General features: G+C 41.5%; 2 protein-coding genes across 2 annotated transcripts in view; both read right to left on the reverse strand.

Annotated features, from left to right (window-relative positions):
- Window positions 1-443: 443 nt before the first annotated feature.
- Window positions 444-9,803, reverse strand: LOC143301340 (uncharacterized). Its single transcript, XM_076615556.1, has 3 exons — window positions 9,710-9,803; window positions 6,181-6,309; window positions 444-3,944 (listed from the first exon to the last, which is right to left on the reverse strand). The coding sequence occupies exons 1-3, from the start codon at window positions 9,768-9,770 to the stop codon at window positions 3,670-3,672; spliced, it is 465 nt and encodes a 154-aa protein (XP_076471671.1). The 5' UTR covers window positions 9,771-9,803; the 3' UTR covers window positions 444-3,669.
- Window positions 9,804-14,886: 5,083 nt separating this feature from the next.
- LOC143301320 (uncharacterized) overlaps window positions 14,887-17,693 on the reverse strand; it is a 6,225-nt gene continuing 3,418 nt past the window's right edge. The window contains exons 2-3 of the mRNA XM_076615527.1: window positions 17,391-17,693; window positions 14,887-16,580 (exon numbers count right to left, since the gene is read on the reverse strand). The exon at window positions 17,391-17,693 is cut by the window's right edge and continues 136 nt beyond it. Coding sequence (XP_076471642.1) covers window positions 15,097-16,580; window positions 17,391-17,693 — 1,787 coding nt within the window. The 3' untranslated portion in view covers window positions 14,887-15,096. The remainder of the gene's footprint in view (window positions 16,581-17,390) is intronic.

The raw sequence follows: 17,693 nt of genomic DNA on the forward strand, positions 1-17,693 counted from the left end.
AAGATTTTCATGACAAAAGACTCACAAGAGTTGATATGTTTTCTTAAGAAATGCAAATTATTTAAACATCAACATAAATTCAATTTCATTTCTTCTAGAGATCTACATCATGTTACAAATATACAATAACAATGGCATTTGTAGAAATTCCATTGAGTCTGGAGAAAAAAAAGAAGAAAAAAATGTGACCAAACTGTGATACTGATACAGCTTTAAAAAAAAAAAAAAAAAAAAAAAAAAAAAAAATATATATATATATATATATTAAAAAAGAAAAGTGAGAGAAAAAGAATGAATTTTTAAAAAATCTTGATATTTTTTTAAAAACGGGAGCAGTATGTAACAGCTTCACAAGAGTCAAGTTTTTCAACATAGGCTTTAGATAAGGATTCATATGTCTAATTTTTTTTTCATTCTTTTTTCAAAGACACAAAGCATTGAAATTCTTTTTTTTTTTTTTAAAGATCATAACTTCTTTCTTTGAAGAAAATTATCATGCACGTATTGTGAGCATGAGCAACACCATTCACCACATGTTAATTTTTTTTTGAGAGGTAATAAAGTTAAGCTGACTTGACTCGAAAATAAAGATGCACCTAAAAGAGTGCTCAAGGAGTGTTCAATCGGACTTTTGTTTGCATTTTTATTTTCAAGGACTCAGTGCTGACTTCAGACTGAGTCGTAAAGCAGATCACATACCTGCAATATATTCTCTGAGTCTTATTTTATAGTTGTAATGATTGAAACTAGGAATGGCACTTAATAATTTTGTCCATAGAGAAATTATGTCTGCTTAATTAAAAAAATACTTATCATGGACCGTCTCTGATCTGTTCATCAAAAAACAACAGAGCATTTGGTGTTTTTGTTTCATATCATGAATTTGATGAAATAAAAGACTTGCTTTCAATTAGAAATGTTATGTCTAATGCACCAGTCATAATCATGTTGATCTCAATAATTTCCCACAAATGTAATAGTTTTTAACAGGGAGAGAAGAGAGAGAGAGAAAGAGAGAGAAACTTCTTTTGCTGAAGTTGTGGTGAAAAATAAGATTTACACACTTTGAATGTAGTTCCAGCATTAGAGTTTAAAAAAACCCAACAACATATACATAGTACTATTAGTAGATACTATATGACATATTCACAGACAGTGGTGGAATGGGATATTACAAATGGTGGTGGATGAATGAATAGGATCAAGGTAAATAGAAAAATTTTCATTTGATTTTTTAATTAAAAAAAAAAAGCTTAATTAATTAACTGAAGTTCATTCAATCTTGCTACTCTTACATACTTATACCTCCAATTCACTGTGTTAAGAAAATGACTGGCTAAAAAAATATGTGTCCAAATCACTGTTCAGACAATGACTGAAAAAAAATGTATGAAACTCAAAGCAATACCTCCATTTAAAATGTGTAACATATCAACTCACGATGATTCGCAAAAAAAAAAAAAAAAAAAAAAAAAAAAAAAAAAAAAAAAAAAAATCAAAGCACTGTCTCCATCAAAAATATGTAGCATAGCAATCTCTCTATTTCTCACACACACACACACACACACACAAGCAGAGCATTAACTAAAATGCAAATCTTTTTTTTGTGTGTGTCAACAATTACAAAGATTCATGAGAAAAATGGAACAGAGATACATTAACAGATTGAAGCTGGGACTTCTGTACATAGCCTTGAGGACAGGAGACAAAAGAATCAATAATAAGAAAAAAATACAGGAAAAAAAACAAACACACGCACACAAAAAGTGCAAGTTAATTTTCTTCAGTGTTATTACTGTTAATACAAAAACATGAATATGAACAAATGATAAAAATCCGTTATAAAAAAAGAAAAAGAAAAAAAAGCGAACATGATACATGTACACGCTCCAGTATATATATAATTTATGTACATTTCAATTTTCTTAGGCAGCTGCCTGCTGTACACAGACTGACAAATCATCTCTTGTATTACAAAGAATGGCCAAGGCACCTGAGTTTTATGCTGAAACCTACACCACTAAAAAGAAAGAAAAAAAAACAACAACATTCTGTCAAGAGTTCAAACTAATGTGGAAGCCATTCGATTAATTAAACCAAAGGATAGCCAAGGAAAATTAGACGAATTAAAAAAAAAAAAAAAAAAAGACTCTCCCTGAAAACGTAGTATGGCTGCCTATGTGGCGTAAAAGCCCACTTGTGCATATGAGTGAATGTTAAGAGTTGCAGCATCCAAACGCTGAAGATGAAAACTTCAGTTGTGTCTGGAGGATAGGGGGTAGGATGGCTGGTGGATGGTTGGGAGGGGGCAGGGGGTGGGGGCGTGGGGGGACAAGTTAACACTATTTTTGGAGTGCAAGTGAAAACAGCGTTGTTTCACTTCCCCCAAAAAAAACGAAATGTCACAGGTCAGCTGCATGTATGTTTCCTTTACTGGGGAGCTTAAACATTCTCGCTAAGGCAAGGACCAATTCTGATCTGCAGACAGTTTCATTCAAATTTCTGCCTCTGCTGAATATACAAGTTGATCATTTAAGGGACAGGGGGGAAAAAAAGGCATCAGCATTTTGAACAAGAAAAAAAGAGTTATATCCAAAGCTGAGTGTGTATGTGGGAATGAATACGTGAGACAAAGAGCTGAATGCGTGCATGTTAATGATTATGGCGCCTCTTAAGGGAAAGGGGAGGTGACTGAAATTCAATATTCATGTGCCAGAAACCCACACAAACTGCAAACCCTTATTTCCATTTCTCTCTCCAGTGCACGTGGGGGCATGGTCTTCAACTGAATACACCTCCTTGAATCTCCTTCCAATATTATGTTTTTTCTTTCTCCAATCACTGACACTCACCCTCTCCATTTTAGATTTTGTACTCTATCTTTTCCACATTCTGTTTTCTCTCTCTCTGTGTTTGTCTGTCTGTCTGTCTCTTCCTTTTTTCAGTCCCCTGCCCTTGCCCCCACACCCACGGTCACCACACCCCCTCCCCTCCACCGCCCCCCTTTTCATTCGAATATACAGAAATGTCGATTTCTAATTAATAATAACAATCATCATTTGTGATAGAAATGATAATAATCCAAATGATAATGATATCATTTATTTTCAGTCTAATATCATCATCTTAGATGAACAGACTTTAAACAAATAAACGAACGAACTTGAATCTCCAGTGCTGTGGGGGCATCAGCTGATACCATCTCCCACACACGTCATTTCTAGTCCACGCAGAATCAGTACATGATGTGACAGTGTCAAAGTTTGTGAACTTACTGATGTCAATATCTGAATACATAACTGTGCATCATGACACCTACTTTCATTTCATAACAGATTATTGCAAGGATTTATTAAAATTTGTGTGTTTAATAATCATATTCATATAAAGCAGATTCTTCAGGGGTAAAGGGGAGGAGTAGGAAATATCTTACAGAATATAATCATTATCAAACAATCCAATTTTCATACCTACATCCATCCTGAATTACATGCTATGTCCTGCATAGTTACAAAGAATCCAAAAACACAATCACCAAACAGGAGGACAGACTCATTTTTTTTCTCCCCCAAACCCCACCCCAATTCTATTCAGCAAATTTTCTCCCAGACACGCACACAACCAGTGTCACAGTCACACACACACACACACCCACACCCTCCTCCCCCTTCACAACAACCTCCACAGCGCAAGGGAGACAACACCAGACAGCAGCCCCAGCAAAGGGAGGGAAGCGCGGCGGTGTGCAGCAGTGTTGCAGCCGTTCCAGTCGTTGCAGAAGCAGTAGGTGAAGCGACTGTCCGTCAGGTCCAGGGGGTTGTGGGGGTCGTTCTTCCGGGCAGGCAGGCAGTAACCATGGCGACGCAGCACCGGCATGCGCAGTCGGTGACGGGCGGACTTCTGAAGGTTGTGTTCGCATTCCCTCAGGTAGCGGGGCTCCTCACCTAGTTCCACCCAACACATACAGGTGGGCAATGATTAGTATAAGGTGAGCAAGACATTTCATGCTGTGCTACTGCTTGAGAACTTGCTGTGCTATTGCTTTAGAACTTGCTGTGCTATTGCTTAAGAACTTGCTGTGCTATCTTGCTGTGCTGTTGCTTGAGAACTTGCTGTGCTATCTTGCTGTGCTATTGCTTGAGAACCTGCTGTGCTATTGCTTAAGAACTTGCTGTGCTATCTTGCTGTGCTATCTTGCTGTGCTATTGCTTGAGAACTTGCTGTGCTATCTTGCTGTGCTATTGCTTAAGAACTTGCTGTGCTATCTTGCTGTGCTATCTTGCTGTGCTATTGCTTGAGAACTTGCTGTGCTATCTTGCTGTGCTATTGCTTCAGAAATTGCTGTGCTATTGCTTTAGAACTTGGTGTGCTATTGCTTGAGAACTTGCTGTGCTATCTTGCTGCGCTATTGCTTGAGAACTTGCTGTACTATCTTGCTGTGCTATTGCTTGAGAACTTGACACAGGAATGCAGACCTGAGGATGAAACCATGTCTGAATGAAGCATGACTGCAGATGCACAAACTTTACAACTAACTCTTGTGTTTGCGGGCTGCAACTTCACAGATTCTTCTTCTTCTTTGTTCTTGGGTTTGCAACTCCCACATTCACTTGTATGTACATGAGTCAGCTTTTACGTCCATGACCGTTTTCAACCTGACATCTAGGCAGCCATACTCTGTTTCCGGGGGTCACAGATTCTTTTAACCAAATTTATTAAAGAGTTGGTTACACATCAATTTCAAAGAATGAGAGAAACCTGCTTGTGCTGAAAAACAAGTGTGTTATCAAAAGAAAAAAACAACAACAACAAAATACAAAAAAAATTTTAATGCTGGTTGGTTGAAATGTGAAATTTTCTTGAGTAAATAAGGCTATGAGTACTTGTGTTAAGTGGACTCTACTGCATTGGCATGAATCTAGTTATGAAAATCTTGAGTATCAAAATAAACATCACTGACAAATGAAATTTGAAGTCTGAATCTTAATACTGAGATGCTCCAGTCACTTCCTCTCAAATGATTACGCATTTTGCCATCAAGGTTATCATATATTTGTCTTCATCTTAATTAACAAGCACAAATTAGCAAGAGTATCAAAGTGTTTAAAACAATTAAAACAAAACCGTTTTGTCGTGAGAATTCATACTGTACAGAAAAAAAACTATATATAAAAAAAAAGAGGCACAAAGTGATGAACTGAATTAATTTTGAAAACCAACCATTATAACTTTATAAGTAACAAAGATTGAAAGAGCAGCTGTGGCCGAAACTACAGAAGAGATCCAGAGTGAACTTAAAATGAATTTCAAAATATTACTGCAAGTGCAACAACAATACTGAAACTCATAGGTGCTAATATTTTTAATACCACCCATAGGAAAGCTAGGACAAAAACATTTGTTTGACATGTGACATTTTAACAATGATTTTCAACACCCCTACTCAGTCTGCCTCCACAATTATTATTGTCAACAGGGGGCTTAGTACTATAGCAGTATTGGTGTCCAGGGTATGTTGGATAAAAACAGGTACTATTCAACACCACCAAAATTACTCAGCAGCAGTGCAGGTTCTCTTGTGTGTGGCCTCCTGATGACCAAAGATATATATTAATATAATACGCTATGGTCACTTATATAGCGCCTATCCTCGGTTGGAGACCAAGCTCTAAGTGCTTTACAAACACACTGATGGCTCCTGTGAACTGCTGGCACTGGGAATGCAGTGGACAAACCTGGGTGTGGCTGTGTATGGGCAACTTGGGATGGGTGACATAGGATTTACACCACTGGAATATTGCAATCAATTGGACAGCATTGATATTCGTCCCGATTCGAAGATGACCATGGCTTCAAATATCATATGGAAGATCGGAGGCCATGGGTCTGGAGGTGACTGATGAAGCCCTGAAGGCTCACCCACATGTGGGACACAAGTGAGTGGGTGCTGTCGTGGTAGTGGATGCTGCTCGGGCCTTGCGCACAGCACGCTTCCTACATCGGTGATGTGCTGACTTCAGCTGCACAGGCTCCTGTGGTGATCTTGCTGCGCCAAGCTGGACAGTCCAGTGCAAGTGTCTCCCATATGTTGATGTCGATGCCCAGGTCTTTGAATGGGACAGCAAACACACACACACACACACACACACACACATGCATAACATCCCTACATCTACTCACCAGGCACTTTCTCGATGACCTTGACGCAGAACTCATCACCGCACTCTCGCCAAGGGTACATGCGCCACACGACATGGTCGCTGCAGCCGCCCATGGCTGAGTAACAGCGATGACACATGATTCCCTCCCCTGTACACACAGCAAATTTTCAACCATTTATTTGTCACATCATCACTGACTTCAGTTCAGTTCCACAAGAAGGCGTCACTGCGTTTGGACAAATCCATATACGCTACACCACATCTTCTGAGCAGATGCCTGACCAGCAGCATAACTCAACACACTTGGTCAGGCCTTGAGAAAAAAACAGAAATAGATATAAAAAATAAAAAAATTAAAAAAAATAAATAAAAAAATAAAGAAGAGGGGGAAAAAAATCATTGAACTTACTTTCAACTGATCAATTGTTTTGTCAAACTGGTTTCAACATCATCAAACTTACTTTCAGAGTTTCAGTCGATCAGCTTGTCAAACGTGTTTTGAATTTTATTGTCACAATGTGATATTCAGTTTTGACAGAAAGATAAGAACAATAAGTGAATAACATCTGTTGTTGTTGTTTGCTGTTTTTGTTTTTTTCAACATGATTTATAACTTTCTTATTCTATCCTGCCCTCCTTTTCAAATCCACACCACACAAACATTTACATCAAATAAAAAAAATAAATATATATATATATATATATATATATTAACATATCCATATACAAAACAATGGGCATTTTTCACTGCATTCTATATATCATCAATATTTCAATAATTCATTCATCAATTAACTTAAGAGTTTGTTCATTTACTAACTGAGTTTGGGAAAATATATCTGAATTTCAGTACCTGCTTGTTCTGATAATTTCTGACTGTAACTTTAAAAAAAAGCAAAACAAAAACAAAAAAAAATCATGCAATGAAACAAGTATGCAAATGACTACAACAAACCATCACTGATGCAAAAATTATAGTCTTTTTTCTTTCCTAAATCAACGGGATCCAAAAGTTATTCGCTTATTTGCCCGGAAAGCGAAAATGGAAAAGCAATTTACAGTTGCTGTACCCAAATATGAACTGATTAAATCAATAAATGTTCTCCCAATTTTTTTTATACATGAAAATTACTTTCTTTTCCAAAACATAACTTTGAAAAAATAAAAGCATGGCCCAAAATTTGATATAAAATGTACAATATTTGAATGATACAGGGATGTGAAGGTCCACCAGAAACTATGGACACAAAGTAATTTTGACTGAATCCAACTGTTCTACTTCTGGAGTTACTTTTAACTGGGGATATGATATTTCCAGCTTTCATAGTGGTTTCCTTTCTGACTGTTGTTTTTTTCTTGTTTTGTTTTTTTGTTTTTGTCAGCCCAGGTATGTTTAAGTGTGTGTGTGACTGTGAGTATTTGCCACTGTATGTGTGCATGTGTGTAAGCACATTTGTGTGTGCGTTTTGTGTTGCATGTGTGCATACATGTACAAACGTGTATCGCTGTACATGCATACCTGCAAACTAGTGTAGTTGTGTCAACTGTGAGTGTGACAGCGATGCATGTGAGTTTTTCTTTCTTTCTTCTTTTTTTTAATTCACTGTCTTTGGAAACTGTGGGCTTAATGCATTGAAATATGTCTAGCTAGTCTGAAAGTTACTCCTTGTTCAATGTTTAGTAATTGCAATGTGAATTTTGCTGTATTTGTTATTACTTTGATGCTTAAGATTAATCATAATAATAACCTACCAGATGTTGGCTACTGCTTTCTGCTGTCAACGGTAAAGACTGTGAAATGAGCCAGCAGATTATGATATTAATCATGGATATTCTTATAAAAATGACACTTAAGTTTATAGATTTTATATGTATGGGCTCCGGATTTCTGCTGCCTGGACTGAATCAGCGGTAAGTTGTGAGTGAGCTACTGTAGAGTTAATAATGATATAATTTTCTTACTAAATTTGAAAGAAGAAAATTATGCATGTTAAAGACTCCATGATAATCCAGCTGTGAGATGAGATTTCAGTGTGATATAACTTACAGTTAAAAACAGAAACACACAGCATGCACTATGACTAACATTCTTTGTCACGGATCACCAGCAAGTTGATATTGGCTGGTAAAGCAGAGAGTAGTGAGAACAGCAAGCAGGAGTATAAACTTGTTAACAGTCCTGATGTGGGTTGCTGCCTACTTGTTTGTGAATACTTTGACAGTTTTGAATGTTCATAAAATACTTGACATATTATGTCATGAATTTGAACTAACTGTCATAAAATATTCAACAATTTTTGTTATGAATTTTGAACTAACGTGTATGTGAACTATGATCATTTGCCATGTGTGAATATGTATGATACATGTCTGATGAAGAGAGTTTGGGTAGGTCACCACATGCCACAACTAATCTATAATCATGACCTGGATGGCTCTACATAGTGTAAAGACTGAATATTAGTCACACACAGTGACACACACACACACACACACACACAAAATTACATTCTTATAAATATAATAGAAGAAAGCAGTACCTCAGTATCTGAAACAGTGAAGGGGTGTAGGAGTTGTATTTCTATTGTTCTAATAAAAAGTTTGGAAAGGATGAATTATCTATTATCAGATCTTAATGACCTGGTGATGGCTAGTCAATATCCATACCACCAATGTTGATGTATTGACTTGAAGCACTGCTGATTAATTTCCTAGATTACAGAGAAACAATTCTATAATCATAGTGGAAGAAGTAGTACTTACTGTTTAGGACAAAACAAGCTGCATAATTACCATAATATAATAATAATAACCATTAATAATAATAATAGTAACAATAATAATAACAATGCATTAACAGTTGGTGCCTGTTCCAGCTTCAGTAGTCAACAGTTCATTTTATATCAGTATCTCTGTTACTCAAGCAATACTTTTTTATGTTAGTGTCTGAGCGTTGATCTCACATTTTTCCGTCAGCATTTCTCGTGGACACTGTAAGTATTGGGGTGAATAAAGGTTCTGATTCCATGACGTGTCAACATAACCATTAATTTTTTTAGTCATCGCCTCTTTAATGCCCATTCTTTCATGTGAACAAATAATGTATTATCCTGTCTTGCCCACTCTGGGCAAGTACACTTTAACTTGTCACAATGTCAGTCTGCTGCCCTTTGGCTCAATCGTTTTCTGGGTCGTTACCGATTTTGTGGGTAACTGACAATGACATGTAATATTTGTCAAGTTTATCAACGTAAGACATGCATGTAACGAAAATCAAGACAAAATAAAGATTATTTAATGATTTTTCATTTTAAATATTCTTCTCTCCTCATACCTCAACTCCAAGCATTTCAAAACTGCCAACTGTTTTACTGTTTACAAATCACAGTGAGAATGTGACAGACGAAACCCGGAAATGACTGTCAGTACAGGTGCGTTAAAACATTACCTGTTACAGCTCACCTGGAAACAAAACCTGGGAAATCGCCTGTTTCCTAATTAACACTACGAGCAGAAAATAAAAGAATGGCTGGATAAAACACACTTACCATGGTGAAACACGGCTAAAAGTAGCAAAGCTAAGAATGTCAGCGACGCAAACGTCCCCATTTTGGCAGGAAATGTCTCTGAATGTTCGCACCTGCGCGGTGACCAATAAAAAAAATTTGAAACCGCTAAGGGAGCGAATGCGTTGACAGGCGTCCCTAGGTTTCTTCACAGTTGCGTACCCTACTGGTATTTCACGAATGACTTAAGTATTACAGAACACGCCCCACCTTCCACAAGTATACAACATTAATGTCTATTAGTAGTAAGAAAAAGTTGGTAAATTTTGCTAAATCCATTAAAGAAGGTTTTAATGTGTTTCGTTAGGAGCCAGTTTCTGTCTGGATTCTTTACCACTTATGCCTTGACTGTAGTTGTTGAATAGGAAATAGAACAATGACATGTGTTCATCTTGACACTGCATCCCGTACATACCCATTTGTAATTGCATTATTATATTTTTTATATGCCTTTTTCTCTCTCCTGTATATGTCAAACCAATTCCAGCACTACTGGCAAATTGATGCTAAAATAACAAATTATTGTGTATTTTATTTTGTTACACCATGTCATTGTTATTGCTACACTCCAACTAACAGTTCCCAGTTCAGGCTCAACTAGTCATATACAGAGACGTATTGTAAATCTAAGTTGTGATCTGATCTGTGCATTTGTCTTCGCTATTACTATTGCATTGTATCAGACTGATGATAACATTTGGCCTTTTATTTTATTTCATTTTATTTTTTCCCCATTTGTATTATCCCCCCTTTTGTTTCTTCTTTTTAAATTATCTTCGCTCTTCCTCTGTGGCCGTCATCCTGTTATTGTCATGTTTCCTTGTTTCTCTATGACCCAAAAGAGTTAATGGGAACTTAACAAACTTTGAAACTCTGACTGCCACCAGTGAACCGCAAGCGAATATGGGATTACAATTGACTGAATACCGAGATAAAGATGTCTGGTTGTTGTTTTTCTTTTTTCATCATTAAAAAAAAATCAGATAATTTTTATCAGTATTACAAAATATTGGGGTGTCTTTTTTTTTTTTTTTTTTTTTGTTTGTTTGTTTTGTTTTGTTTTGTTTGTTGTTTTTTTTGTTTTTTTGTTTCTTTGTTGTTGTTGGGTTTTTGGGGGGTTTTTTTGTTGTTTTTTTTTTTTGGGGGGGGAGTTAGAGGGGGGCGGGGGTGTTTGTTGCTTCATATTTTTCATTTATTTATCTGTTTATGCATTTATTCATACATTTTTTTAAAAACGTGTTTATTATCTATCTGTTCATGCATTCATATATTTGTTTCTTTATTCGTGATTTTGTTTTTGGGGGATGGCTGATCAGTTGGAGATACCGGCAAACCCGCCACAACTTGTACGAACTGAAGTTGCAAGTGAATGAGAGAAGATGGGTAAGATGGGCAATAGTTAAGAAGTGTCATATTGTAAATAAAACAATGTAGATAAATAATGTAAGTAAATAAAAAAAATGATTGATTTCAGTAAACTGACGTGTTCTTCAGTCGGGTTGTGTTAAGAATCACTGGAGATTGAGATACATATAATTTGTCAATTCCCGTATCACGAGTGATATACATCAAATAATTTTTCACAAAGATTATAGTACAGCACAGCACACTCATAATCACTCGAATCGGATGAGGAACGGGCGGGCGTGTCTCTTTGTGACCATCGAATACAGTTGAGGCCGACCTTTTTTATGACTCCTTTTTTTTCCCTTCTTTTTATTTTCGTGACGATGACAAACTGGTATTGATAGCCTACTCAGATATGATATCCATTTACAGGTGTGAGACTGCTACATAGAAATCGAAGTCTGTGATGTCAGGTTTCGAAATTCAGTGAAACAAAACAGTGGATAACATTCAGTTAGGCCAAAGACACTAGACTGGCTTTAGAATTCAGATATTAGTGTCAATGGTTAGGCCTACGTGATCCCAGTCTGTCTTCGATAAAATTTTGAGAACGAAGCTTCTTTTGTAACTCCGCTAAGCAGAAGACGTTCGACCAAGGCCGATAATCCCACAGTACGTCTTTTGATGGCTCGCCAGAATTCGAATCGGAGACCTTCTGGTATCAGACTGTGCTGCAACTAGCATTTTGAAAAGACAGATAGTGTAACGATGAAGAATAGCTGAGTTTAACTCACTCAGTACGGCCAGTCCTCTCTTCTCCTCTACACAGACCCCTCGGACAGACCCCTCGGATGTCCAGTGGGTGTCTGAATGACCCAACCTTTAGCTTCCGTCGTCAGAATTGTGGTATTCTTTGTCAACATTCACCTCTTCAGTATAAGAGCCTTCCGCTTGCAATATTTTGATGATGGTAATTGGGGTGAAACGCTGTTAGCGTCGTCTCTTTCGCCGTTCGTATGGGGAGAGTTAACGACCTGCAACCTGTCGTCCTTATGAGGTCAAATTGTTCAGAGTTTGGATCTTGTTCGATGAAGGTCACAAGTCTGTGTTGTTCAGGGGTACGTGAGATTCTGCTTCTGGTGTTCGGATGAGACTATAAACCGAGGTCTCGTGTGCAGCACGCACTTGGCACACAGAGAGGGAGAGAGACAGACAGAATGAGAGAGACAGAGAGAGGAAGAGAGACACAGAGAGATGGAGACAGAGAGAGAGGGGGGGAGGCAGACAAACAGACAGACAAACAGACAGAGATGAGAGAGAGAGAGAGAGAGAGAAGGGGAGACAGAGATCGAGATAGAGGTCGTGACAGACACACACTGACTGGGTAGATAGACAAGCAGACAGACAGACAGACAGAGAGAGAGAGACAGACAGAAATCAGAGAAAGTGACACCCAGTGCACAGCGAAACAGATCAGTTTTAGCCCAGCCCCAGTCTGCCAACTGAACACACACACAGTTCAAACACAAGAGTTCGTCCTGGCCTGGTTTTCAGCAAGGCAATACAAAATACTTTATTCTTTACAGCAGTTTCCAAACAACATTTGGCTATGGTTTTTTTTTTTCTTGCACATTTTCAGTCATGTTGCTTCATACACACTGGTGCGCTGCTGCTTCATATTTTGCAGGAGCTGGGATTACACAACACTGAACGATCATATCAATCAATCAATCAATCATCTGGTCAATTAGTGTAACCGCACAAACGGAACAATCATAATCAACCAATCACTCATTTAGTCAATAATTAGTGAAACCACGCAATCGTCATTTTCAACTGATTAATCGGTCAACTATAAGGTCAGTCAGAACATAATAAGTAAAAAAAAAAAAAGAAAAAAAAGATGCATGGAGTACATACCTGTATACATACGCAAAATGCATGCAAAATGAAAACGTAAAGAGAATACTATACTCAAACTTTTAGGAACTCTATGATCATAAACACAACCTACAGCATCAGCCACAGATAATTTATCCAATCACATATTGTATATGAAATATATATGCTATATATATATATATATATTTTTTTTTAATTGACTTTTTTTGAGAGAGAGAGACACACACACACACAGACACGGAGAAATGTAGCGATGTATAGAGAGACAGAGATAATTATATAGAAGATTGAGATTAAAATTTTTTTTTAAAGTTAAAGCGCGCACGCGCGCGCGCCTGTGTGTGTGTGTTTACTTTTGTGCGTGTGTGTGTGCGTGCGTGCGCGTGTATGTGAATGCGCGCGCAGGTGTGTGTGTGTGTGTTGAGTGCACATGTGTATGTGTCCGTGTATGTGTTTGTGCGTCCGTAAATGTGTGTTGTTGTTATTTTGCTTTGTTTTTGTTGCTGATTTTCTTTTCGGGTGGGTGGGTGAGGGGGATGCGCACACCCACACATACATACATACATACATCATGATATGCACACACGCTCACATACACACATAATATAATAAATTGCACGGTGTTTTTCACAACTTAAAAGTTTCGACCAGCCCTCACGTGAACAATGCCAACAGGGCTTGGGGGACGGAAAAGGTGCGCTCTGGACCTGTGTGCACACGTTTCCTTATTCGTGTGTGTGTGTGTGTGTGTGTGTGTGTGTGTGTGTGTGTGTGTGTGTGTGTGTTGTGTGTGTGTATATATATATGGATAAAGTGTGTGTGTGTGTGTGTGTTGTGTGTGTGTGTATATATATATGGATAAAGTGTGTGTGTGTGTTGTGTGTGTATATATATATATATATATATATATATATATATATATATATATATGGATAAAGCTCCCAGATATAGTCTACCACACACAGATATCGTCTGGCACAAGGAAAGTTCGGGCAATAAAATTATTCGTTTCATCCGATGTGCGAGCGTGCGTACGCTGGCACGCGCACACCCATATATACATACACACATCATGATTTGCACACACGCTAACACACACACACACACACACACAAGCCACCCTCCCGCCCCCCTCCATCCGCATAAACATACACATGCTCACACAAAAGCCACCTCCCCACACACAAGCACACACATGTACACTCAAACGCACACACACACAGTCTCACACATACACAAGCCACCCATCCACCCAAAGCACACACACACACACGCACAAATACACACACACCCACACCACACCCACACCCCCCACATACACACCACTATCACCACCACCCATCATCACTTATGCTGCAACAAGAGGTGCTCAGTGAAGTCATACTTGTCGACCAGCAGCTTGCCGCAATGGTTTGCAGCAGCGAACGTCCCATCTACATACATACATACACACATCATGATACACACACACACATGCCATCCCCCGCCCTCCCCCCTCGCACTCCCCTCCAAACACACACACACACATGCACACTCAAACAAACACAAACACACACATAAGCCACTCCCCACTCCACCCCCACCCAAAACACAAACATGCACACGCACACACATGGAAAAAAAAAAGGAGAGTCCACCCAACACACACACACACACACACAAACCCCCACCCCACCACCACCACTACCCACCCCCCATATCATATCCCACCCAACCCAAAACAACACATCCCAACAACCACAAACAACCACCACAACCACAACCATCGTTCATGCATTGCTGCGACAAGAGGTAGGCAGGCGGTGAAGTCACCTCCCTCACCCACACCAACCCCACCATCCCCACACCACCGCACCCACCTCACTACCACCACCACCACCACTACACACACACACACACACACACACACACACACACACCACCACAACCACCCATCACTTACGCTGCGACAAGAGGTGCGCAGTGAAGTCACCTCCCTCACCCACCCAAAACACACACACACACACCAACCCCACCAATTCCACACCACCACATCACCCCCCGCCCCCACCACCACCACCACCACCACCACCAACAACACACACACACACACACTCACACACTACAATCACCACCCATCATCACTTATGCTGCGACAAGAGGTGCGCGGTGAAGTCATACTTGTCGACCAGCAGCTTGCCGCACAGGTTACAGCAGCGGACGTCCATCTTGTCGTGCACAGAGCGGTGCAGGTGGTACATGGCAGCGTCCTGGAAGACGACCCGGCAGAAGTCACAGCGGTACACGTCGTCGCGAGACATGAGGTGACGCAGCAGGTCCTCGGCCGTGAAGTCCACCAGCGACACCCGGCTGTTGGTCCGGATCAGGGAGGACAGCATGGCCCCGGAGGGAAGGGGGAGGGTGTGGGGGTAGGGCCCGCCACGGCTGGATTTAGGAGGTGGGAGGTCCTGGTGGTGGTGGTGGTGGTGGTAAGAGGAGGCCCTGTTGGTGGGGGAGGAGTTTCTACGATCATGGTGGTTGGGGTGGTGGGGGTTGTGATGGTGGTGGTGGGGGGTGGGCGTCGCCGTTGAGGCCGCTGCCTCGGCTCCCGGGAAAAGTGGAGGTGGGGGTCTGGCCGTGTGGAGAGAGGAGGAGGTGTTGTTGTTGCCGGGGCTGGCGCTGCCCAGGGCCATCAGGTCGTGGGTGAGGTCCTCGGCGCTGGGGTAGTCTCCGCCCGTGGCCATGCACATCATGGCCCTCACGGCGGCCGCGGCGTGGGCCGACAGGTCTGCCTTGCTGCTGATGCTGCCTGCGTCCTCAGCCTTGTCCGCGGAGCCAGGGTCCTCCCTGCCCCCGTCCTCCTTCTCCACCTGCCCCAGCTTCCGGACGAACGCTGGCTTCCGGCGGCTTTTGGAGGTGGGGGTGGGGGGCCTCTGGGAAACAGAGGAGGAGGAGGAAGGGGTGGGTGACCTGGACAGTCTGTTGCTGTCACTGTCCGGATGGTGGTGGACGCTGTTGTTGTGCGCTGTGGAGGTGGTGGTGTCTGCTGCTTCATCCTCCTCCTCCTCCTCCCCCCCTTCCCCCTCCATGCTGAAACCAGGGAAGACGGACATCCCGGCCTGGGAGGAGGATGTGCTGGTGATGGAGGTGGAAGTGGAGGTGGAGGTGATGGAGGAGGACCCTTCTTTGGACGCTGCTGAGGAGGACAAGAGGTCTTCTCTCCCCACCATGCCCCCCCTCGTCGTTGTTGTTCCTGTCTCCCCCTCCCCTGCTTCCTCCTCCATCACGGAGCCCAGCCCGATGGACATGAGGAAATCTTTCGCTGCCTCAGAGCCCAGGTGGTGGTGATGCTGCTGCTGCTGGTGGTGTAGGGAGCCGTGCGCGGACAGACCCTGCTGCTGGAGGAGGTCCTGGGGCAGGGCGCCCTGGGCGGCCCTGAGGGTCTGCTGCACGTCCTTGGCGTGCTGCTGGAGGTGGGCCTCCAGGCGCTGTTTCCGGCAGAAGCCCATGTTGCAGATGGAGCAGAAGAACGGCTTCTCCCCCGTGTGTACGCGCTTGTGGCTGTTGAGGTGCGAGGTCTGGGCGAAGCGCTTGTGGCAGATGTGGCAGGAGTAAGGTTTTTCGCCTGCCAAACACGATGATGATGAAGACGATTAAAAAAAAAAAAAAAAAAAAAAAAAAAGGAACAAGAAGAAGAAGAGAAAGAATAACGATAGTACCAGTAGCAGCAGCAGTAGTAATAGCAGCAGCAGCAGCAGCTACTACTACTGCTATTGCTGCTGCTGCTGCAACTACTGCTACTTCTACTACTACAACTATTACTTCTAATAATGATGATAACGTATTACTACTACTACAACTGCTACTACTACTTATAATAACAACATACTACAACTACTACTAATACTATTATTAGTACTACTACTACTACTAATAACGCAGGCATGGAGCTCGCGGCGCTTACAACACAAAATTATACATGTACACATTAACACACTTGCATCAAATTCATCATACACATGGTAAAGATATTGCACGCACAAACATAAAACACCACCAATCACAATGTAAATCCCCCCCACCCAAAAACAACAACATCAAACAATGACAATATACCCCCCCCCCCCCCACTTACTTACTCCCCCATCTTACTGCCCCCCCCCTTCCCCCCCCCCCCAACACTGCGGCTCTCGTTTCACTGTGTGTTAGTCGTTTTTGACCATGACCATCAGGACAGCAGAGGAGGAAACTGCTGTCCCGACTATCTAGGCTAGAATTTTATTTTTGTGGTGTCTTTGCCCAAGTTGCATCCCCCTACTCTCTCGGCCAAGAGGGTTTTAGGACGGTCGGCGTTGGGATGGTTCCCAAACACACATATCCACGCCCACATGCACACCTGTACACCCCCACCCACCTCCCCAAGAATTTCCCTTACCTGTGTGCGTCCGCCGATGGATGATGAGGTGGGCCTTCTGGGTGAAGCGCTTGTCGCACATGTGGCACTCGTAAGGGCGGGACCCCCCGTGGCTGGCCCGGTGCTCCACCAGCTCCCGATACGACGGGTACACGGCTCCGCAGAACCCGCAGGTGTGCAGCTTTGCGGGTGGATGCTGCTGCTGCTGCTGCTGCTGCCTGCCATTCTCCTCAGGCACTTCAGGTCCTCCTCCACCTCCTCCTCCCCCGGCTGCAGCTTCGTAAGAGGTCATGTCGTGTTGGTGGTGGTGTTGGTTGTGGTGGT

The sequence above is a fragment of the Babylonia areolata genome, chromosome 27 (assembly GCF_041734735.1).
Source record: "Babylonia areolata isolate BAREFJ2019XMU chromosome 27, ASM4173473v1, whole genome shotgun sequence".
Taxonomy (NCBI): Eukaryota; Metazoa; Mollusca; class Gastropoda; order Neogastropoda; family Buccinidae; genus Babylonia; species Babylonia areolata.

What these genes read in the sequence shown, in the direction of transcription:
- LOC143301340 (XM_076615556.1), bottom strand. Translation starts at nt 9,770, where the DNA reads ATGGGGACGTTTGCGTCGCTGACATTCTTAGCTTTGCTACTTTTAGCC. An exon ending in TTTAGCCGTGTTTCACCATG is followed by an intron (nt 6,310 to 9,709) that starts GTAAGTGTGTTT and finishes CTGTGTGTACAG; the next exon opens with GGGAGGGAATCATGTGTCAT. An exon ending in GGTCATCGAGAAAGTGCCTG is followed by an intron (nt 3,945 to 6,180) that starts GTGAGTAGATGT and finishes GGGTGGAACTAG; the next exon opens with GTGAGGAGCCCCGCTACCTG.